This window comes from Rhinopithecus roxellana, chromosome 5, assembly GCF_007565055.1.
Source record: "Rhinopithecus roxellana isolate Shanxi Qingling chromosome 5, ASM756505v1, whole genome shotgun sequence".
Taxonomy (NCBI): Eukaryota; Metazoa; Chordata; class Mammalia; order Primates; family Cercopithecidae; genus Rhinopithecus; species Rhinopithecus roxellana.
This window is the reverse complement of record NC_044553.1, coordinates 131994524-132018736: the sequence shown is the minus strand read 5'-3', so window position 1 is coordinate 132018736 and position 24213 is coordinate 131994524. Positions and strand designations below refer to the sequence as shown.

The window sequence follows — 24213 nt, the reverse complement described above, 5'->3', positions numbered from 1 at the left end:
CACGGTGGCTCACGCCTATAATCCCAGCACTTTGGGAGGCCAAGGCAGGTGGATCACTGGAGGCCAAGAGTTCAAGACCAGCCTATCAAGGCAAAACTCCATCTCTACTAAACAATGTGCAAAAATTAACAAGACGTGGTGGATGCCTGTAGTGCCAGCTACTCGCAAAACTGTGGCATGAGAATCGCTTGAACTAGGGAGGCCACTATAATTACCCTGATAGAAAAGCTAAAAATATCACAAGAAAACATTACAGACCAATATCCCTCATGAACATACAGACTCCTTTTCCTCCTTCCCTTCCACTCTCCTGCCCTCCTCCTCTCTCTCTCTCCCTTCCTCTCATCCTTCCTTCTCTCCCTCCCTCCCTCTCTCTTACTGATTGATTTTTTTGTAGAGGACAGGTCTCCCTACGCTGCCCAGGCTGGTCTAGAACTCCTAGGCCCAAGCAATCCTCCTGCCTTGGCCTCCCAAAGTGCTGAGATTACAGGCATGAGCCACCACATCCAGCCAGTTGTAAAAATTCTTAACAAATTATGACAAAACCAAGTCTAGCACCATATAAATAGGACTATACACCCTGACCAAATGGGATTTACCCTAGAAATACAAAGTTAGTTTTACATCCAAAAATCAACTGTTAGCAGTAACATTAGTAGCATACAGTACAAAAACAACAAGATCATCTCAATAGACACACAAAGGTGCTTGACAAGATCCAATACCCATTCATAATAAAAATTCTCAACAAACTAGGAAGAGAAGGCAAATTCCTTCATCTGATAAAGGGTATCTATGAAAAAAACTACAGTTAACATCAAATTTAATCATGAAAGGCCAGGCACGGTGGCTCACACCTGTAATCCCAGCCCTTTGGGAGGCTGAGGCAGGTGGATCATTTCACGTCAGAAGTTCGAGACCAGCCTGACCAACATGATGAAACCCCACCTCTACTAAAAAAAACAAAAATTAGTCAGCTGTGGTGGTGGGCGCCTATAATCCCCACTACTCAGGAGGCTGAGGCAGGACAATCGCTTGAACCCAGGAGGCAGAGGTTACAGTGAGCCAAGATCACACCACTGCACTCCAGCCTGGGCAACAGAGTAAGACTTTGTCTTAAAAAAAAAAAAAAAATTATTCATGAAAGAATAAATGCTTTTCCCCTAAGACTAGGAAAAAGACAAGGATGCATACTCTCACCCTTTTTTTTTTTTTTTTTTTTTTTTTGAAACAGAGTCTCACTGTATCGCCCAGGTCAGAGTGCAGTGGTATGATCTTGGCTCACTGCAACCTCTGCCTCCTGGGTTTAAGCAATTCTCATGCCTCAGCCACCTGAGTAGCTGGGATTACAGGCATGAGCTACCACATCTGGATAATTTTGTATTTTTAGTAGAGACGGGGTTTCACCATGTTGGCCAGGCTGGTCTCGAATTCCTGACCTCAGATGATCTGCCTGCCTCAGCCTCCCAAAGCATTGGGATTACAAGTGTGAGTCACTGCGCCCGGCCTCACCACTTCTATTCAACATTTTACTGAAGGTTCTAGCCAGAAAAAGAAATTAGGCCAGGTGCGATGGCTCACGCCTGTAATCTCAGCACTTTGGGAGGCCAAGATGGGTGGATTACCTGAGGTCAGGAGTTCAAGACCAGCCTGGCCAACATGCTGAAACCCCGTCTCTACTAAAAATACAAAATTATCCAGGTGTGGTGGCTCACGTGTGTAATTCCAGCTTCTCGGGAGGCTGAGGCAAGAGGATCTCTTGAACCCAGGAGGCAGAGGCTGCAGTAAACTGAGATTACACCATTGCACTCCAGCCTGGGCGACAGTGCGAGACTCAGTCTCCAAAAAAAAAAAAAAGGAAGTTAAGGCCAGGTGCAGTGGCTCATGCCTGTCATCCCAACATTGGAAGGCTGAGACAGGAAGTGTCAAACCAGCCTGGGCAACATGGCAAGACCCTGTCTCTGTAAAAATTTTTTAAAAACCTAGCTGGGAGCCAGGCGCAGTGGCTCAAGCCTGTAATCCCAGCACTTTGGGAGGCCGAGGTAGGCGGATCACGAGGTCAGGAGATCAGGACCATCCTGGCGAACACGGTGAAACCTCGTCTCTACTAAAAAATACAAAAAACTAGCCGGGCGAGGTGGCGGGCGCCTGTAGTCCCAGCTACTCGGGAGGCTAAGGCAGGAGAATGGTGTAAACCCGGGAGGGCAGAGCTTGCAGTGAGCTGAGATCCGGCTACTGCACTCCAGCCTGGGTGATGGAGCGAGACTCCGTCTCAAAAAAAAAAAAAAAAAAAAACTAGCTGGGGGCCAGGCATGGTGGCTCATGCCTGTAATCCCACCACTTTGGTAGGCCGAGGTGGGCAGATGACTTGAGGTCAGGAGTTCCAGACTAGCCTGGTCAACATGTTGAAAACCTGTCTCTACCAAAAATACAAAAATTACCTGGGCGTGGTGGTGCATGCCTGTAATCCCAGTACTCGGGAGGCTGAGGCAGAAGAATCACTTGAACCTGGGAGGTGGAGACTGCAGTGAGCTGAGACTGTGCCACTGCACTCCAGCCTGGGCAACACAGTGAGACTCAAAAAAAAAAAAAAAAAAAAAAAAGCTAGGCATGCGCCTATAGTCTCAGCCTTGGGAGGCTGATGTGGAAGAACTGCCCGAGCCCAGGAGGTCGAGGCTGTAGTGAGCCATGATCATGCTACTGCACTCCAAACTGAGCAACAGAGGGAGACCATGTCCCAAAAAAAAAAAAAAAAGAAAAGAAAAGAAAGGAAATTAAAGGCACCTAGATTGGAAAGGGAGAAGCAAAACTATCTTTAATCTCAGATGACATGATCTTTTATGTAGAAAACACTAAAAAATCTGTTTTTTAAAAACTACTAACTACTAAAACTCAGCCAGGTGTGGTGGCTCATGCCTGTAATCCCAACACTTTGGGAGGCCAAGGTGGGAATATCACTTGAGGCCAGGAGTTCAGGACCAGCCCAGGCAACACAAAAAGACTCCATTTCTACAAAAAAAATAGAAATTAGCTAGATGTGGTGGTGTGAGCCTGTAGTCCTGTTGTGGGAAATTAAGGACTGGAGAGGCTGATATGGAGAACGGGAGGATTGTTTATTTTATGGACGCACCAGCTCAGTGGATTCACATCCAAAAAGCTGAGCATTAAACAAAGATGGAGTGGGGTTTTTATAAACAGACTTACAAAAGTAAAACAAAAGCAGTTAATCGTGACAGGTCACATAATCTATAGCATAGCATAACTTGTGGCCTTGCAAAGCTGGTGGCCTTGTAACTGCATTGAAAGAAAAATAAGAACTGGCTAAATACAGACATTTGAAAAACATAGTTATGCTTAAGAAGCCAGGGAAATGAGTAACAGTAAAGGAATTTGTCTTTCTCTCTTTTTTTTTTCCTTCAACCTTGCTCTGGAAGAGGGGGTGTCTGGAGTCAAGCTTTTGGCCTTGGCTTCTCAAACAGCGTTACCTTTTAACTGTCCTTGAAGTGAGCTTGCTACGCAGAGGAAAACTTATTCTTTTCTTTTTAACCTTTGCCTTGCCTGTTACTTTTCTTGGAGTGAATGAATGCATATTTATTTTTAAATTTCTGCCTCAGTCCCAGCTATTGGGGAGGCTGAGGTGGGAAGATCACTTGTTCCCAGGAGTTCAAAGGCTTCGGTGGGTTATGATGGTGCCACTGCACTCTAGCCTGAGCAATAGAGTGAGACTTTGTCTCTAAAAAAATAAACAGAAAAGAAAAAAATGGGGTGTAGGAGGAGGGGGAGAGCATCAGGAAGAATAACTAATAGACGCTGGGCTTAGTATCTAGGTGATGGGATGATCTGTGCAGCAAACCACCATGGTAAAAGACACGTTTACCTATGTAACAAACCTGCACATCCTGCACATGTACCCCTGAACTAAAAAGCTGGAAGGAAAAAAAAAAAAGAACTACTAAAACTCAAGCACTTACCAAGGTTGCAAGATCAATGTACAAAATTCAATTATATTTCTACATACTAGCAATGAACAACTCAAAAATAAAATCAAGGAAACATTTCATTTGAAATAGCATCAAACATGAAATACTAGAAGTAACTAGAGCATCAATTCCTGATTCTCAAAATTCACAATTAAAAGAATTACACATTGATCCTGCCTTGGCTATGCAAATGATCAAATAGCCCTACTTGATATTAGTGGAAAAGAGTCCAACTACAGAGTCCCACAGTACAGAAGAATTCCACCTAATGTGGAAAGAGTAAATGAATAAGAAAAACCACCATTTTACAATCCTTAATGAATAAGGGATTCGGGCATCATTTAGGAATGAAATCAAAAGGTGAAAGGTTGGCTCGGTGCAGTGGCACATGCCTGTTAATCCCAGCACTCTGGGAGGCCAAGGAAGGCAGAACACTTGAGGTCAGGAGTTCAAGACCAGCCTGGCCACATGGTGAAACCCTATCTCTAGTAAAAATATAAAAACCAGTGGGGCGTAGTGGCATGCGCCTGTAATACCAGCTACTCAGGTGGCTGAGACAGGAGAATTGCTTGAACTCAGGAGGTGGAGGCTGCAGTGAGCCAAGATCATGCCACTGCACTCTCGCCTGGACAACAGAGTAGTAACTGTCCCCCCCGCAAAAAAAAAGAGAAAGTGAAAGGTTCATAGGGAACTTTACAATACAGGGATTAGGCCAGCTGAACCCATGGATCAATTTTGACAACCAAGCACTGTGAGCTTCCTGATGTGACACAAAATGAAGCACACAGAACCATCTCTCACATATTCTTGCCCAAAACTTCCAAACTTTGAAGCTTTTAGAGCTTACTTACATTTATAGGAAATGTAGGGAAACAAGTTAAATGACATAAATGGAAGCAAACCAACACATCCAGAATGTGGGGTATTCTACAGGACTCAACTGACTCTGTTTTGCAACAACACTATGAAAAAAAAAAGAAAACAAACAACAACAAAAACTCCATGTAGAAAGATCTAGAGTTTTAAAGACTTAATAACCTAGTATAATACTGGATCTTGTTGGATCCTGATTTAAACAAACCAACTTTAAAAGAAATTTTCGAAACAAGTAGAAAAAACTGAACATTGGTTATAAGATAAAACCAAGGAATTATTAATTTTGATAGGTATAACACCACTGTTGCTATGTAAAAAAAAAAAAGTCTCTACTTTGGTGAATCTTTCACATAATCTGACACAGTAAAGTAAAATAAAAATGCTCTACAATCCAAGCAAAACACATCCGAAGTCCACATCTAGCCTACAGGATACCAGTTTGCCACCGCTGCTTAGAACCTGTCATCATATTAAAACACTGCTCCACTCCTAATATCTCAACTCTGAAATGTACATTCCTGATTGTAATCTCCAACTTCCTTGCTCCTGCTGCAGTAGCTTGCTTTCCTCATAAGTAACTTCCAGTTCCTCCTTTCTACTTGTCATGTTCTGGCTTCCCCTTGTTTCCCATGGCCCGTCATTCAACAATGACCTGATTCCATTCTAGAATCCCTCTCCTCCTTGAGTTCATCTCTTACTCAGCAAGCCTCTGTTCTGATTAACCTCCATCACCTATTTTCTCCAGTGTCCAGGTTTTAAATTGTTGAGCAGCAGCAGAAAAAAGTAATAAAATCTGAACATCTACTAAAAAAAGTTATGCTACTTACTCTCAGCTATCTCCTCACTCACTGTTACTTAGCAATCCTTTTATTCATTCCAATTCGTTCACTCAATCAACAAATTCTAAACAGCTGTTGTACGCCAGGAATTTTTTTTTTCTCACCCCCAACGAACTTACAAGGCTAGTCTACAGACCCCCTCTAGCACTCATCATCCAACACTTTTCTAACCCCTCATAAATATGTGAGTCACCCTGACAACTGGAAAGCCCCCTTTTCCTCCTTATCTTCACTACCACTTTTTTTTTTTTTTTTTTTTTTGAGACAAGGTCTCCCCTGGTCATCCAGGCTGGAGTGCGGTGGCACAATCACAACTCACTGCAGCCTCAACCTCCTGAAACTACCATGCTTCTTTTTTCTTTTGAGACGGAGTTTCACTCTTGTTGCCCAGGCTGGAGTGTAATGGCACAATCTCGGCTCACTGCAACCTCTGCCTCCCAGGCTCAAGCAATTCTCCTGCCTCAGCCTCCCAAGTAACTGGGATTACAGGCATGTGCTGCAACGCCCAGAAAATTTTGCATTTTTTTAGTAGGCTGATCTCAGCAGGATTTCACCATGTTGGCCAGGCTGGTCTCAAACTCCTAACCTCAAGTGATCCACCCGCCTCGGCCTCCCAAAGTGCTGGAATTACAGGCATAAGCCACCATACCCGGCCACTACCATGCTTCTTGAATCAATAATCCTCACCTGCTGCCTCCCATTTCTGTATCACTTTATAGCCAATCATTTGTGGAGTTGAACAGATTCTTTCACTGGGTCTCTTTCCATGCTCCCTGCCACTACACTGGAGCAGACTTCTTGACCAGACTGAAAAAAAGTCTTCTCATCTCTTCCTGTTTTAGTTTAGCTTCTGCATCACTGCCAGATTAACCTTCAGTAAGCCAAGTTTTCATCCGGTTGTACTTCCAGTAGGCTCCACAAACTCTCCTTTCTGACATTCTAGGCCCTTCTTAAACTACCTTCCCCATCTTGTTTTCCAAGTAAATCACCATGTCCTACAGGAAAAAAAGTCCTTCTAACAAGATACAGGTTTTTCCCTGGGCTGTACCTGACTTCTGGTTGAGAAGATGAGATATACCTGCAGAGTGAGCAAACTGACAGAATTGCAGGGAATTAATTTAAGGCTCCAAACAGAAAATGGGTCGCTAAATCTTACTCCTCTCTTCTCTTCTTCACATCTGCAATGATAAGGTTTGTGGTTCTATTTGCCAAAGGCACAGTTTCTGCCAAAATGGTGACTCAAGCAGGATCACTAACACCTGCTCAGAAGGCAGTAATATTACTGGTGCTGCTACAACTTATATCAATTTTTTTTACTTTCTTCTGATATGAAATCCTCCCCAAGGATAAAAACATCAGTTCCTAAAGAGGAGCGTCCACGTTTCATGTAACTTATAAAGCACCCAGCAGAGTGCCAAACAAATTTGCTGTTCAAAAAAAGGCTGTATTAGAAACACAGCTGAAAATAATAGAAGTTTCTCCCCCTTAATTATAAGAATTAAGGGCCTAGATTTCTGATTCCATCACGATGATGAGAAGCTTTCTATCTTTATAGTGAACAGTTTGTTTCTTTTTAGATGTCTTTATATCACCCCCACAACCCTTTTATTCTTTTGTCTACTTTTCCTAAAATCTATGAATGGCAAAGGTTCTGATACCTGAGTGAACCACCAGATGTTTTCGGAGGCTAGAATACTCAGCAAAGGAACGACCACATCCTTGGGCTTCACAAAGGAAAGGTTTCTCTCCTAGAGACAGAAAATGAGATAAAGATTCAGTCTTCTGATGAACTGATTACCTGTTACTCTCTTTTCCCACCAACTTTATTCAGAGTCGAATGACTTACCTACTCTGATTTATTTAATTCATGTTATAATTTTAACTGGGCTACCTAGCAAGTGTTGCCTCTCAATGATCTTTTAGTATACATCCCACTGACAGCCTTGCCCTTTTCCTTGGAATGGCTGCCTCTAAGCCTATACTTCCTTCTCCCTCCTGGCCCAAGAGCTAGAGAGTTGCATTAACCTACCTTCTTCAGTGATTCCCACCCTCTGAGGATATCAAGATTAATACTGTATATGCGGTCAGGATTTTTACCTTATATCAATTTTCTTTATGATTCAGTTTCTAGATCCATCTAAAAGTATAATTTTTTTGGAGATGAAGTCTCACTATGTTTCCCAGGCTGATCTCAAATTCCTGGGCTCAAGCCTGTGCTATAGATAGACAGTGAGACCCTGTCTCAAAAAAGAAAAAAAAAATCAAAACAAAAAAGATGCAGTCTCTATCCTCTAAAGTTCACAGACCAGTGTGAGACAGACAAATGAATTCATAAAAGAAAAAAAAGTGCTCCCTTGCAGTAATTTTTTAAGCAGCTGAATTTGAGTTCATCTAAAAGATGACAAGGATGGAAGGAAATTTCAGGCACAAGGAATAGTGTGAGCAGAGCCTTGAAACTGAGAGGGCCCAGGGAAAGTTCAGAAAATGGCAAGTAAGGCTGGCACAGTGACATTACGGGAGCTGAGCTTTCTAGAAGGGAACAGCACTGCTAGATTATATTATTCTTTTAGGCTGTACCACACAGTTTAATGTTTGCGATTCTCCAGCGGTAGCTTTTTTCAATGCTTTATTTGTATACTCATCCCTACCCCAGAATGCTAGGTACTCAAAAGTTATTGAAAGAATGAACAATATATTAATATATGTAACAGAACAAATGTCAAGAAAACAGAACATTTTAGTAATTACAAGGTCAAATGTTTCAAAAGAAGGCAGTAACTAAAGAACTAAAAATATGAAAAGGATTTAGAAAAAGATTCTACATAAGAATGTAATGGCATGAAATAATCTGCATCAAGCTGGTTAGGGGATATACCTATTTGGAAACTTGAAAGGATGGTTATTTCACTGGGATAAGGGACACAGGAGAAGGAACAGGTTTAAAAGACAATGCAGCAAAATGGTGAAAAACATGGCCTTTGGGGTCTGTTAATCCAATTCTGACTTCAAATCCTGGCACCACCACTTATTTGTATGGGGAAGGTGTTTAATCTCTTTAAAAATCAGCTTTTCATCTATAATATGGAGATAATACAATTTCAAAAGTGTTTTGAGGATTAAATGAGATAATACCAGGTAAATATTCAGCATGGTGCCTGGCACATAGTAAGCCCTCATAGTAAGTCACTGAATTAGCAGCTCTATTTACTTTTTTTTTTTTTTTGAGACAGAGTTTTGCTCTTGTTGCCCAGTCTGGAGTACAATGGCATGATCTCCACTCACTGCATCCTCTGCCTCCTGGGTTCAAGCGATTCTCCTGCCTCAGCCTCCCTAGTAGCTGGGATTACAGGCATGTGCCACCATGCCCCAGCTAATTTTTGTATTTTTAGTAGAGATGGGATTTCACCATGTTGCTCAGGCTGGTCTGGAACTCCTGACCTCAGATGATCCACTCACCTTGGCCTCCCAAAGTGCTGGGATTACAGGCATGAGCCACTGTACCCAGTCAAAATTGTTCTTTTGAGATGGAGTCTTGCTCTGTCTCCTAGGCTGGAGTGTAGTAGCACGATCTTGGCTCACTGCAACCTCTAACTCCCGGGTTCAAGCAATTCTCCTGCCTCAGCCTCCTGAGTAACTGGGTTTACAGGCACCCATCACCATGCCTGGCTAATTGTATTTTTAGTAGAGATGGGGGATTTCACTGTGTTGACCAGGCTGGTCTCGAACTCCTGCCCTCAAGTGATCTGCTCGCCTCAGTCTCCCAAAGCGCTGGGATTACAGGTGTGAGCCACTGCGCCCGACCTGAACTGCAGCTTTAATTACTATCAATACTACTAATAAAGATTTGAGGTCAGTTTTGACATTTGAGATAAACTGAGTTGTCAGCATTTAAATATAAAATCCTTGAAAGAGCTTTGGGATCATATCAGAATTCAAATTCCAGCTCTGCCATTTCCTACCTGCATGATATTGGGCAAGTTACTTCTCTCTCTAACCTTCTGTTCCTTTATCAATAAGTACAGTATCTAAGGCATAAAGTTACCTTAAAGATCAAATGAGATAATATATATGTGGTTGGTACATATTAAAGTGCCTCAACAAATGCTAACTTTTATTATTATTAATTATTCTTGAGATTCAGATCTGTGAGGCATCTAGGGAGAAATAATTAAATTGAGGTCTGAGATTATGACAAGAGAGTGCACTGAGTAAAAGAGAAGGAACGAGAAATTCTGAAACTGGTGAAAAATTCAGAGATTAACAGAGATAAAAGTCAGAAAGAATTAGAAAGAGAAAAACAAAAAACAAAAAAAACAGGAAAATCAGGCCATATTTTGAAGTAAAAGCATTTTAAGGCTGGGTGTGGTGGTTCACATATGTAATCTCAGCACTTTGGAAGGGCAAGGTCAGCAGATCACTTGAGGTTAGGAGTTCGAGAACAGCCTGGCCAACATGGCAAAACCCGGTCTCTACTAGAAATACAATTGTCTGGGCATGGTAGTGCACACCTGTAATCCCAGCTACTGGGAGGCTGAGGCACGAGAAAAGCTTGAACGCAAGAGGCAGAGGTTGCAGTGAGCTGAGATCACATCACTGCACTCCAGCCTGGGTGACAGAGTAAGACTCTGTCTCAAAAATAAATAAATAAGAAAAAAAGTAAGCTTTTTAAGAAGATGTTCAGTGTTATCAAATGCTACAACAAAGGGCTGGTCCGAAGGTAGTGAGTTATCTCAACTGATGTTCACAGTTATAGATCAAGTGCCTTGTTTTACTTTTTCCCCTCTTCTCACTACCGCATTTGACTAATTTTAAAAAACAGTATAGGCTGGGCGCAGTGGCTCACGCCTGTAATCCCAGCACTTTGGGAGGCTGAGACGGGCAGATCACAAGGTCAGGAGATCGAGACCATCCTACCTAATATGGTGAAACCCCGTCTCTACTAAACAGACACACACACACACACACACACAAAATTAGCTGGGCGTGGTGGCGGGTGTCTGTAGTCCCAGCTAATGGGGAGGCTGAGGCAGGAGAATGGCGTGAACCTAGAAGGCGGGGCTTGCAGTGAGCCAAGATCTCACCACTGCACTCTAGCCTGGCGACACAGCAAGACTCTGTCTCAAACAAACCAACAAACAAACAAAAAACAAAAAAAAGTATATTATATATATGCCTTTTATTTTTATATTTTACATATACCTTATGTTTTTATTATATATGCCATATATATATTCGCCTTTTAATTTTACCTGCTGTCATTTTACCAATGCAAGAATCAAGAAGAGTCAACGAAAGTGGGGAAGAATAGTTACACATTTTAAGAGTGGTCTGGGTTCAGTGATTACACTTTGGCTAGAGACTAGAACATGCTAGACCAAGTGGCTTGGAAAATCACCCTTAGACTCTTAGACTATGAGTCAAGGAATCTTTATTTTGTTCCTGTGATATTAACATGCTGTGTGACCCAGAATAATTAACTTCTCTATTCTGTTTCTCATGTTGTGAGGCTCTAACGAGAAAGTCGGGGATTATATCTTATCTTTTGTATTTTTTCCCACCCTGCCCCATTTAGTGCCTAGAACAGGTTCTGCATGATTTGTGTGACTCAATAAATGTTACTGCCCAAAATCTTAACTGCGCAGTGTTCAGAAAGATTTGAACACAGACTGATTTTGTCCAGATCTCCCCACATCATTATTGTCTGAAAAGGTCTTACAACTCTCCCTACAGGTTAGGCTCCTGGAGACAGAAATCAACATCGTCCACTCTAAACACACAGGTAAAAATACAATAAATATTATTATAAGTGCCACAAGTCATTTGAAAAAGAAATCCCATCTTCAGAGTTGTAGCAACAACCCCAGACCTTCATTTCTATTCCCACTTGAGTTTTTCCTAAGGATAGGCAAACATGCAGAGCCAAGGAGTAGACTGCCCAAAGGAATGTTGGTGCTACACATACCTGTGTGAATGCGCCGGTGGTTCTTCAGGTTTCCAGCTGTAGTAAACTGCTTACCACAGCCAGACTCATGGCACATAAAGGGCTTCTCTCCATTGTGGGTCCTCATGTGCACCTTCAGCCTCTGCAGCACATAGAAGCTTTTCCCACAACCTTCTGCAGGACAGATGAAGGAGCGGTCATTTCTGCAAAAATAATCACATAAGCAAAAATATCTGAAAATACTCTTTGCTAGAGATGACAAGTCAAAGCCCCTATTGACTCTCAAGGCAAACAGTAAGTCCAAAAACTGGATATATCAGAATCAACTGAAGACTTTGTTAAAACTACAGCTGGGTGGTGGCTCACAGCCTGTAATCCCAGCTACTCTGGAGGCTGAGGCAGGAAGATTACTTGAGCACAGCTTGGGCAACATAGCGAGACCTTGTCTCAAAAAAAAAATTTTTTTAATTAGCCAGGTGTGGTGGTGCAAGTCTGTAATCCCAACTGAGGCTGAGGTAGGAAGATGACTTGAGCACAGGAGTTTGAGACTGCAGTGAGCTATGATGGCGCCACTGTACTCCAGCCTGGGTGAGATCCTGTGTCTTTAAAAAAAAAAAAAAATCAAAAAACTACAGATGCCTAGCACCACCCCTTAAACTGATTTCATAGGTTCAAGGCAGGAGCCCATGCTTACTTGTTACTTTTAAGTTCTCAAAGGAAATATGTTTTATAATAAAATTTGAGAACTCTTGGTTTAAGGTCTTTAGGTCCCAAATGTCTTATTAAATATTTATCAAGAATGAGATAAATGAGACAATGCAAATCTTAACTAGAAGTTAACTGGAGTCCCTATTTTCCTGTAATCTGTCAACCTGAGGGACAAGCTCCTCTGGAAGAATCAACTTTTGCATCAACATATATCCAAATATGAGATCTCAGATTTGCTCACCGATGAGTCTTGAGGTGGTATTTAAAGTGAGCTGGCCATACAAATGTCCGGTCACAGCCTTCAACTGTACACTTGAGCTTCTTTTCCACCTGAGGAAGGGGCCCAGAATCTTTTGGTTGCCCATCACCAGAACCAAGGTGGACATTTTCTCCTGTAACAGAGTCACATATTTATAATCCAGCAAAGGACCCTACTCAGATACTTAGGCTCAAACAATAAAGCTCCTATGTTTTCCTCCTAGAGATCATTAATCAGATATCTATCTTCATCTTCCTCAGTCCTCCGTGTACGCACTTAACAGCAGAAACTGGGCCAGGCGTGGTGCTCACACCTATAATCCCAAGCACTTGGGAAGCCAAGCTGGGGGGACTGCTTGAGCCCAGGAGTTCTGAGACTAGCATGGGCAACGTGGTGAAACCGTATCTTTACAAAACACAAACAAACGCAAAAATTAACCAGGCATGGTGGCACAGGCCTCTAGTTGAGGCTCCAAGGCTGAGGCAGGAAGATCACTTAAGCCTGGGAGATTGATGCTATAGTGAGCTATGACTGCACCACTGTACTCCAGCCTGGGTGACAGAGCAAGAATCTGTCAATAAATAAATAAATATAACAAAACAATAGAAATGCAAGTGTTCTACATATTTATCCCCTTACTCCAGGAAAAACTACCAAAAACTATCATGCTTTGTTTCACAAGACTAGGCCTCTTTGACAAATTTAAGAGATATACAAAATGGTTTGCTATTACAAATCTTAGAAAGCAGAATTAAACCCACTTTGCATTACAGTTTGGTGGAGAAGCAGAGATAGCAACACTATCCCTGAGTAGTATGCTACAAAGATGACAAAGTTCTGAGTAGTTAAAAACACTGTATTTTGCTTGTGTCCGGGAGGCGGAGGCTGCAGTGAGCCGAGATTGCACCACTGCACTCCAGTCTGGGCAACAGAGTAAGACCCTGTTTCAAACACAAACAAACAAAAAATCCCACTGTATTTTAAGGAGAAATAGTCATTCTGGTTCAGTGTGGGCTTTCTTTGACAGATAGCCATTTTTGGATTTCCATCTTCTGAAATGAATTTGGCCATTTCCTGTCATTCTGGAAACTAAGCACCACCTTCCAATTTCCTGTACCACCCTTCTTTAGTTATAAAATACTTAAGGCATACAAAATTCAAATTTCTAACCACATTTTAAAAAGTAAGAGAAAATATCTACTGCAGTTTTGTTCAACAGAATAAAGAGAGGTGAGGAGAGGAGTATAAAGTGCCTCCCTTAAATGTAAACAAAATCAGTTAAAAATTTTTATATAAATTCCAGATTAGTAGGTGGTGGTCCTTTCACTTTCTTCAAGAAATACTTGAACATCAATAGAGAAAAAAATTAATAGTCATTTAATTCTGCTATGAGCATATGCAGGCAGTGTATCTTTCCACTATATACACCTTAGCAATAAGATTTGTATCTCCGCCGGGCGCGGTGGCTCAAGCCTGTAATCCCAGCACTTTGGGAGGCCGAGACGGGCGGATCACGAGGTCAGGAGATCGAGACCATCCTGGCTAACACGGTGAAACCCCGTCTCTACTAAAAAATACAAAAAACTAGCCGGGCGAGGTGGCGGGCGCCTGTAGTCCCAGCTACTTGGAGGCTGAGGCAGGAGAATGGCATAAACCCGGGAGGCGGAGCTTGCAGTGAGCTGAGAACCGGCCACTGCACTCCAGCCCAGGCGACAGAGCGAGACTCCGTCTCAAAAAAAAAAAAAAAAAAAAAAAAAAAAAAAAAAAAAAAAAAAAAAAAAAAAAAAGATTTGTATCTCCAAATTTCCCCCTCAATAGCCAAAAGTAGAATATATATGTTGTACCTATCACAACCCCTAGAACCTGATGGTTAATCAAAGGCAGTTTCTGTCCCATCTACTAATCTTCTCCTTGCTATACTTTACCAAATACTAGTCATAAAGCTGATTGCTCCAAGGTCAGAGCAGAACCTAGGATGCTTCCTGCTAGTTACTATTAACTTTTTCTTTAATATTGCCCCAAGAGTTTTAAAAATGTGCTTACCTAAAAAATATCTACACATATAGCACAAAAATACATATGCCATGAAGGAATCTTCCCACCAACCCCAGAACTCCAGCTAATTGATTTCTAATGAAAGGTCTGTTAAACATCATGCTTTTTTCTTTTAAATTTTTTTGTTTTTGTTTTTGAGACAGGGTCTCATTTTGTTGCCCAGGCTGGAATCCAGTGGCATGATCTCAGTTCACTGCAACCTCGACCTCCCCAGCTCGGGAGATCCTCCCACATCAGCCTCCCAAGTAGCTGGGACTAGAGACAGGTGTGCACCACCACACCTGGTTACTTTTTTTTTTTTTTTTTGTAGAGATGGGGTTTTGCCACGTTGACCAGGCTGGTCTCCTAAGCGCAACAGATCCAGCTGCCTTGGCCACCCAGTGTTGGGATTACAGGCGTGAACCACTGCATCGGCCAGAAACATCATGCTAATACAGTGATTCAAATCAGTGATAGTAGGGGCTTTCTGGATTCAGTTTTATAGATATAATAAGAATGTTAATATAATCATAAAATAGGAAAAATGAATACATAGAATAAGGAAAGGCTAAGAAATTATTGAAACTCCTCTTGCTCAACAATGAAGATTATCAATATATGCTCAAAGAAATATAAGGCAAATTTTTCCCTTAAAAAAAAAAATCCCTCAGAAAAGAGTGCATTTGAGTTTTACTATGTTGGCCACCCTGGTCTTGAACTCCTGACCTCCAGTGATCTGCCCACCTTGGCCTCCCAAAGTGCTGGGATTACAGGTGTGAGCCACTGCGTCCGGCTGCCATATGGTTTCTGTTACAACGACTCAGCTTTGCCATAGTAGCAGCCTTAGACAATTTGTAAGTAATGTGGATGCCTATGTTCTAAAACTTTAATTATAAAAACAGGTGCAGGCCAGGCACAGTGGCTAACGCCTGTAATCCCGGCACTTCGGGTGGCTGAGGCGGGCGGATCACGAGGTCATGAGATTGAGACCATCCTAGCTAACACAGTGAAACCTTGTCTTTACTAAAAATACAAAAAATTAGCTGGGCGTGGTGGTGGGCACCTATAGTCCCAGCTGCTCGGGAGGCTGAGGCAGGAGAATGGCATGAACCTGGGGCGCAGAGCTTGCAGTGAGCCAAGATCACACCACTGCACTCCAGCCTGGGCGACAGAGAGAGACTCCGTCTCAAAAGAAAAAAAACAGGTGGGGATTTGGCCCAAAGGCCTTTGCTGACCTAATACACAACATCTTAAGCAAACTTAAAATGTTTCTGTATTTCAAACAACTTAGATTGTAAGTGAAGATAATGTGCTCTGAAAATCTATGCTAGAGGACTCATAAACTGACTTCAGTGTCAACAATGACAAAGATATTTATGTTAAAAATGCATTAAAATATTGAATAAAATCACTTTGTTACATGTTAGTGCAAGGGTGTCCAATATTTTGGCTTCCCTGAGCCACACTGAAAGAAGAAATGTCTTGGGCCACACATAAAATATACTAATACTGGCCAGGCGTGGTGGCTCATGCCTTAATCCCAGCACTTTGGGAGGCCAAGGTGGGCAGATCACGAGGTCAGGAGATTGAGACCATCCTGGCTAACATGGTGAAACCCCGTCTCTACTAAAAATACAAAAAAAAATTAGCCAGGCGTGGTGGCAGGCGCCTGCAGTCCCAGCTACTTGGGAGGCTGAGGCAGGAGAATGGCATGAACCCGGGAGGCGGAGCTTGCAGTGAGCCGAGACTGCACCACTGCACTCCAGCCTGGGCAACAGAGCAAGACTCCGTCTCAAAAAAAAAGAAAAAAAGAAAAAAAAAAAAAAACCTAACACTAACGACAGCTGGTGAGCTTTAAAAAAAAAAAAACTCATAATGTTTTAAGAAAGTTTACGAATTTGTGTTGGGCTGCATTCAAAGGCATCCTGGGCCACATGTGGCCGGCCCACAAGCCGTGAGTTGGACAAACTTGTGTTAGTGGGTAAAAGCAATATGGATATATTTCATATGATTCAAATGTTTATGTGGGAGCAGGCGCAGTGGCTCACGCCTGTAATCCCAGCACTGTGGAAGGCCAAGGCAGGCAGATCACCTTGGGTCAGGAATTTGAGACCAGCCATGGCCAACATGGTGAAACCCTGTGTCTACTAAAAATACAAAAATTAGGTGGGCATGGTGGCATGCACATGTAGTCCCAGCTACTCGGGAGGCTGAGGCAGAGAATCACTTGAGCCCAGGAAGCTGAGTTTGCAGTGAGCTGAGATTGCACTGCTGCATTCCAGCCTGGGCGACAGAGAGAGACTCGGTCTCAAAAAAATAAATAAATAAATAAAATGAGTATGTATTACCAAGATCATAAAGTTTCCAAATAGCAACCTATAGTGTTAATTTTATCTACATGCCTAAAGGTTTACATAACTAAGTTACGAGAAAAAAAAGGCTTTTAGGGAATCACCTTGTTGGAAAATAAGACTGTCTTATATTTGGGGTGATTTTTTTGGGGGGGAGATCGAGTTTCGCTCTTGTTGTCCAGGCTGGAGTGCAGTGGTGCGATCTCAACTCACCGTAATCTCCGCTTCCCGGGTTCAAGCAATTCTCCTGTCTCAGCCTTCCTAAGTAGCTGGGATTACAGGCATGTGCCACCATGCCCAGCTAATTTTGTATTTTTAGTAGAGACAGGGTTTCTCAACATTGGTCAGGCTGGTCTCAAACTCCTGACCTCAGATGATCCGCCCACCTCAGCCTCCCAAAGTGCTGGGATTACAGGCGTAAGCCACCACGCCCAGCCTATTTGGGGTGATTTTATATTCAGGCATACAAGGTAGTTGTTAAGATAGTAAGGCAACATATTTTGAGAGTAAGAAAAACATCCACACAATGCTTTGCTGATTATAACATTTCCCAGATAGAATGTTACATAATCTCCATAACAAGTCAATCAGGTAAGCTGCCTGATCTCCATGTTCAGATCATAAGAAAATTGAAGCTAAGGGAGGTTAAACTGCCCAAGGCAGGGAACTAATAAATGATGATCCCAGGCCTGGATCCCAGCCCCCAGATTCTAAATTGCAAGCTCCCCTACCTACACCACTTCTCATTGGCAAATATGGCACTATTTCTTCAATGTAAGAGGAAATGCTGAAGGTTTCAGCATCCAGAGATTGGCACATACATCTCAGGAAGAATCTGAACTTTAAGGGTCCTACCAAAATGGTAAAATGAACCATTCTGAGTAGCACTATGGTAGTCATAAACAGAACTAAGTATTTTGAAAACGAACAGAAGTTTAGAGTTTGGCTGAGCATGGTTGCTCACACCTATAATCCCAGCACTTAGGGAGCCAGAGGGAGGAGGAGAACCTGAGTCCAGGAGTTTGAGACCTGCCTGGGCAACAGAGCAAAACCCCATTCTCCACAAAAAGGGAAAAAAAAGAAGACAAAAAAAAATTTAATGTTTCAAAATATTCATAGTTCTCTATTAGAAACTTTTTATTTTCATTTGAATGGTAATCAAAAAATAACAAAAAGCATATACTAAATAATCTGCATAAACTCCAAACAGCTATATACTAAGTGCTTAAGCTTAGTTTGTGATAATGATAGCATTAAACCATGTAGTATTGAGTTGTCACATGTTAATGAGAAAACACAGAGGCAGGCATAAAAAAGAATTCATGACATGCTACATAAGCAAAGATTCTGCAGTGGTCTGAATAGAGCCGTGGTTCTCAAGCTTTAACATGTATCAGAACCAAGTTTTTAACTCAGTAGGTCTGGCATGGGCCTGAGAGTTTGCATTTCTCAGTTCCCATGTGACATCAACGAACCAGTGACAATGCTTTGAAAATTACTAGAACAGCCAGGCGTGGTGGCTCAAGCCTGTAATCCCAGCACTTTGGGAGGCCGAGAGGGGCGGATCACGAGGTCAGGAGATCGAGACCATCCTGGCTAACACGGTGAAACCCCGTCTCTACTAAAAATACAAAAAACTAGCCAGGCGAGGTGGCAGGCACCTGTAGTCCCAGCTACTCGGGAGGCTGAGGCAGGAGAATGGCGTGAACCCGGGAGGCGGAGCTTGCAGTGAGCTGAGATCCAGCCACTGCACTCCAGCCTGGGTGACAGAGCGAGACTCCGTCTCAAAAAAAAAAAAGAAAAGAAAATTACTAGAACAGAAAAGTGGCACAGAGTAATTAGTACAGGCATGCTGAACTGAAAAAGAAAAAGCATTAAAACCATCATAGCTAATTGTTAAACTGCCATGAGCAGCAATTCAGTTTCAGCAAAACATAATCCTCTGCCACAATGACTTAATGTTATTTTTATTTTCATGGGTTTGGTAGTTTTATTCCTATTAACTGATAAAACTGTTTTGATTTCATGAGGTTGTAAGAGCTCTAAGTATATGAAGTTTACACAGAATTTCTGTTTTTGCGTATTTAAGAGACATTACAATAAAAACAATTCAAACCCCAGAATGTATATTATTTTTTCTTTAAAAGGGGCTCTGTACATTTTTAAAGTTGAGAATTCAGAATACTAGTTGGTTTTGGACACAAATCTAGTATGGCCAAGTTATTTTACAGAAAATAAAATTTTAAAAATTTACAGATTTCTACCCTTCTGCTCTCATCAATAAAATAACTTGAATTATATACAACTCAAACCAGCCACTGCATTACCAAAATCTCTTTGCACAGAATAGTGGCAAGGAAAATGCCAACAGGCCTCACCATTGCTGCTGGTTTTTGCATTCTTTGCCAGTTGTGCACGAGTAGCAGCAATCAAACTGTCATGGGCCAACTCTTGAACCCGGAGGAACCATGGAATGCTACTGTCTGTGCTCTCACTGGAGAGGAAATCATTCCCTGAATCTTCTGCCTCATCCTGTACAAACACTAAGTGCTCAGCTGAAGAGCCCAGACCTGGAAGAAACAAAACATATGAAAAGTTAGCAACCAAGCAAGCCTTTTATTTGCCCTGGCTCAGAAACTCTCCATGTACCCCCGCCCCCCGCTTTTTTTTTTTTTTTTTTTGAGACGGAGTCTTGCTCTGTCACCTAGGCTGAAGTGCAGTGGCACGATTTCAGCTTACCACAACCTCTGCTTCCCAGGTTCAAGCGATTCTCCTGCCTTAGCCTCTGAGTAGCTGGGATTACAGGCATGCGCCACCATGCCCAGCTAATTTTTGTATTTTTAGTAGAGACAGGGTTTCACCACGTGGGTCAGGCTGGTCGTGAACTCCTGACCTTGTAATCCGCCCACCTCGGCCTCACAAAGTACTGGGATTACAGGCGTGAGCCACTGTGCCTGGCCCAGAAACTCTCCATGTCCTAAATAAGCTATTCCTGACCTTCGCCTTTTACCTCAAACTTCTCATTGAAAAGTAGGCAATTACCTTTCTACCTTTAGTCTACAGGCTTGTCGTTACCTTGCCTCCTCTGGTTTCAGAGGCAAAGCTGTCTTTCTTGGTCAACCAGACTAAACCCCCATCTACAGTATTTCATTCTCATTCTTCAATTATCCCCTCATATATACTTGTTATCTCCTCTCTCCCATCTGCAACCAGTTTCCTATCGGCCAGCATTTCCTTATAGTCTTTAAATATGTCCTAACTCAAGTCTCTCACCCTTATTTTTTAAAAGAAGTAGAAAACCCCAAGTACTTCTCTAGCTATTACCTTCTTCCCTGTTCCTTTAAAGTCAAGTTTCTTGAACAAGTGTACCTTCTAACTTGCATATCTACTGTCTTACCTCCCATCCACTCCCCATCTATTTAACCTTGGCCTCTACCTTAGCTACCACAGTAACAACTGCTCTTGCTAGGGTCACCAGACACACACTTCTCACTAATAAGCCCATCATGTAGCATTTGGCATGATTTAGTGTATTTTCTGCCTTAAAACTTCTTCCTCCCTTTGCTTCCCCGCTACCAATCTCTCCAGTTCTCTTCATCCCCTTCCAGCTGCTCCTTCCTGTTCTTCTGTTGTCCTCTTAAATGTTTTTTCCTAGGGTCCCAGACTTGCCTTCTTTTCTGTTTATGCTTCAGACTTCTCTTGAATCAAAGAATCCACACTCATTGTTTCATACATTTCCTGAATGCTGATAAGCACCAAAACAGACCTTTCTAGAACTCTGGATTCCTGTTTCTAACTCTCTAAAGGACATGTCCTCCTGAATGTACCTCCAAAATCTCAACATAAATAGGCATAAATTGGAACTAATCATCCTCCCCCAAGCCTTGCTCTTCCTGTTCGATCTCAGTAAATGGCACTACATAATTTCCCAAACAAGATGGGTCATACTAGAGTCCTCCCACTCCCTCTACATATTCAAATGGTCACCAGACAGACCAATTCTCCAAAATAATAAAATAATAAAGCTTCTTTCAAGTATGACTAAGTAAAATATGCCCCACCCCTAATTTTTTTCTTAGGCATTAGCAGAGCTCAAGAAAAGGAAAGAATACCTGCTCTTGTTAGGTTAAGAAGAATAAAAGAAGTGCTATCACTTGGCTGTAGATCTTGCAACAAGCTAGAAGACTCTGAAGTGGACAAAAACTCCGGGGATTTCTGTACAGTCTGAGCTCTCGTCTCCTCTCCGTCTGGACCTACATTCACCCGAAGGCTTCTCAAAACAGCTGAGGAAGGGACCTCCTTGGAGGAGTTAGAATGATTTGTAGTATCATCTAGTAAAGGGAAAATATCACAGCTTTATCTCCAGGGGCTCACCATTTTGATACACAGCACCCAACATCTCTTGGAAGCTAACATCCTTATAGGAGCAGACAGCATTCTCATTATACAAATAATAACTTTGTCTCACAGAAGAACAGAGAGATGGCTTTATGTTCTAAAGCAGTCAGCCAAAATGTGAGGAACAGAATTCTCTGTCACTTGGCAGTAATGGTTGGTGAATAACCAACCATTCACATTTGGACCATGGAATTTAGTCCTTTTTGAAGCCAGAAATCAGTACTTTTTCCTTGAAAAATATAGCTATACAATGAATACTAGCTCAAGAATAGGATTTACATTTTATTTTTCTTGTAGAGAGCTCCCTCTCCTTAACTTTTATATTAGTTTGGTGCAAAAGCTATTGCAGTTTTTGCCATTACCTTTTTACCTCTGGTTGTATCTCAGGCTGTGGTATTTTTTCTGTGCCACCATGCCTGGCTAACTTTTGTATTTTTAGTAGAGACAGGGTTTCACCAGCCAGGCTGGTCTCAAACTCCTGACCTCAAGTGATCCACCTGCCTCGGCCTCCCAAAGTGCTCGGATTATAGGTGTGAACCACCACGCCCAGCCTGTAATATTGTGTTTTATGAGCTGGGAGGCAAGTATTTGGATTTTTTTTTTTTTGAGACAGAGTCTTGCTCTGCCACCCAGGCTGGAGTGCAGTGGCCGGATCTCAGCTCACTGCAAGCTCCGCCTCCCGGGTTTACGCCATTCTCCTGCCTCAGCCTCCCGAGTAGCTGGGACTACAGGTGCCCGCCTCGTCGCCCGGCTAGTTTTTTGTATTTTTAAGTAGAGACAGGGTTTCACCGTATTAGCCAGGATGGTCTCGATCTCCTGACCTCGTGATCCACCCGTCTCGGCCTCCCAAAGTGCTGGGATTACAGGCTTGAGCCACCGCGCCCGGCCCAAGTATTTGGATTTTCATTTACTTTTATCTATACTTGTTCGTATGTCTCAAATACTTTAAATCAAAATTAAAACTAAAGGAAATGTGGAAAAGAAGGTGAAAGCATTTTTTAAAAATCCATTCATTAGTAGATGAACACTAAAGCTGATTCCATATCTTGGTTATTATGAATAATGCTGCAATTAACATGTAAGTACAGACATCTTTGACTTACTGATTTCAATTCCTTTAGATATATACCTACAAGTTAGATTGCTGGGTCATATGGTAGCTCCATTTTTAGTTTTCTGAGGAACTTCCATACAGTTTCCATAATGGCTGTACTAATTTACGTTCCCACCAACAGTGTACAAAGGTTACCTTTTCTCCATATACTTGCCAACACTTGTTATCTTCCATCTTTATAACAGTCATTCTAAGGGGAGATGGACACTCTGTTGTTTTCATTTCCTTAATTATTGTTTATATATATATATATATATATATTTTAATTTATTATTACTATTTCTTTTAAGGTGTTGCTCTATCCACCCAGGACGTAGTGCCGTGTTGCAAAAACAGCTTACTGAAGCCTCAAACTCCTGGGCTCAAGTGATCTTCCCACCTTAGCTGGGACTACAAGTGCACACCACCATGCCCAGCTAATTTTTAATTTTTTGTAGAGACGAGGTCTCGCCATGTTGCCCAGGCTGGTCTCAATCTCCTGGGATCAAGCAATCTTCCTGCCTCAGCCTCCCAAAGTGCTGGGATTACAGGCATGAGCCACCACACCTGGCTTGTCTTCAACTTTTCTAACTGGTTCTTTCCTCTTAGCATAAAGCAACCCTCAAATATCTCAGATCTTAACACAAACAAAAAAATTTCCCTCTATCTCATCACTTTCTCGTTTTCCTTCTAGTACCAGGAGAGCCTTTAGAAAATATGTATTGATAGGCCTGGTGCAGTGGCTCACACTTGTAATCCCAGCACTTTGGGAGGCCAAGGTGGACTGATCACTTGAGGTCACGAGTTCAAGACCAGCCTGGCCAACATGGTGAAACCCTGTTTCTACTTAAAATGCAAAAATTAGCCAGGCATAGTGGCGCGCACCTGTAATCCCAGCTACTTAGGAGGCTGAGGCAGGAGACTAGCTTGAACCCGGGAGGGGAGGCAGAGGTTGCAGTGAGCCAAGATCGCGCCACTGCACTCCAGTCTGGGCGACAGAGTGACACTCCGTCTCAAAAAAAAAAAAAAAAAAAAAAAAAAGCTTGTACACTCAAGTCACTGCAGCCTGACTTTCCATCCTCTTCTCTCCATGGAACAGGTTCTGCCAAAGTCAATGGTGTCCTTTTAGTCCCTATTTCACTGGGCCTGTCAGTATCATTTGATACAATGATTTCCCCTGGGTTTCATGCCTCCACTCTGCTGATGTTCATCCAACTATTTTACTCTTTGCTTCTTTCCTCCTTTACAAGTTCTCCTGCCCTACCCTGTACCTTAAATAAATAGTTCCATAGTTTTGCATTGACCTTTTTTCCCCACTCTCACACTCTTTGGGTGATCATATCCATTCCTATGGCTTAAACTACCAAAGCACTAATGATTTCATGGTTGCTTTTTCTCCATGACTCCTAATTTTTACAGTTTCCACCAGTCAGTTATTAAGTGATATATTCATTCCACCAGTAACATAGAGTAGGCTAAGCTCTTAAGACTTCCTTATCCTATCTCTAGTGATCTTAATTTTTACCTGGTAACATTAGCCGACTGCATTCTGAGGCTTCAGTCACAGGAAGGAGGGACAAACAAGTAATATCTTTAGCTTCTGATTCTACAAGCCCCTGTCCCAATGGGATGGATGTATTCTGAACAAACTGTACCAGGAGCTAGGGGGAAAAAAGACAACACTGAGAAATACAAGTTGTTAGAAATGTATCTAAACCTCCGAATTTACCAAAA

General features: G+C 42.2%; 1 protein-coding gene across 3 annotated transcripts in view; it reads right to left on the bottom strand.

Moving 5' to 3' along the window:
- Positions 1-24213, bottom strand: part of ZNF410 (zinc finger protein 410) — a 42662-nt gene that overhangs the window by 13135 nt on the left and 5314 nt on the right. For all 3 annotated transcript variants that reach the window (XM_010382617.2, XM_010382616.2, XM_010382618.2), the window contains exons 3-8: positions 24005-24140; positions 21101-21319; positions 19367-19558; positions 12586-12736; positions 11658-11839; positions 7354-7443 (exon numbers count right to left, since the gene is read on the bottom strand). In XM_010382617.2, coding sequence (XP_010380919.1) covers positions 7354-7443; positions 11658-11839; positions 12586-12736; positions 19367-19558; positions 21101-21319; positions 24005-24140 — 970 coding nt within the window. The remainder of the gene's footprint in view (positions 1-7353; positions 7444-11657; positions 11840-12585; positions 12737-19366; positions 19559-21100; positions 21320-24004; positions 24141-24213) is intronic.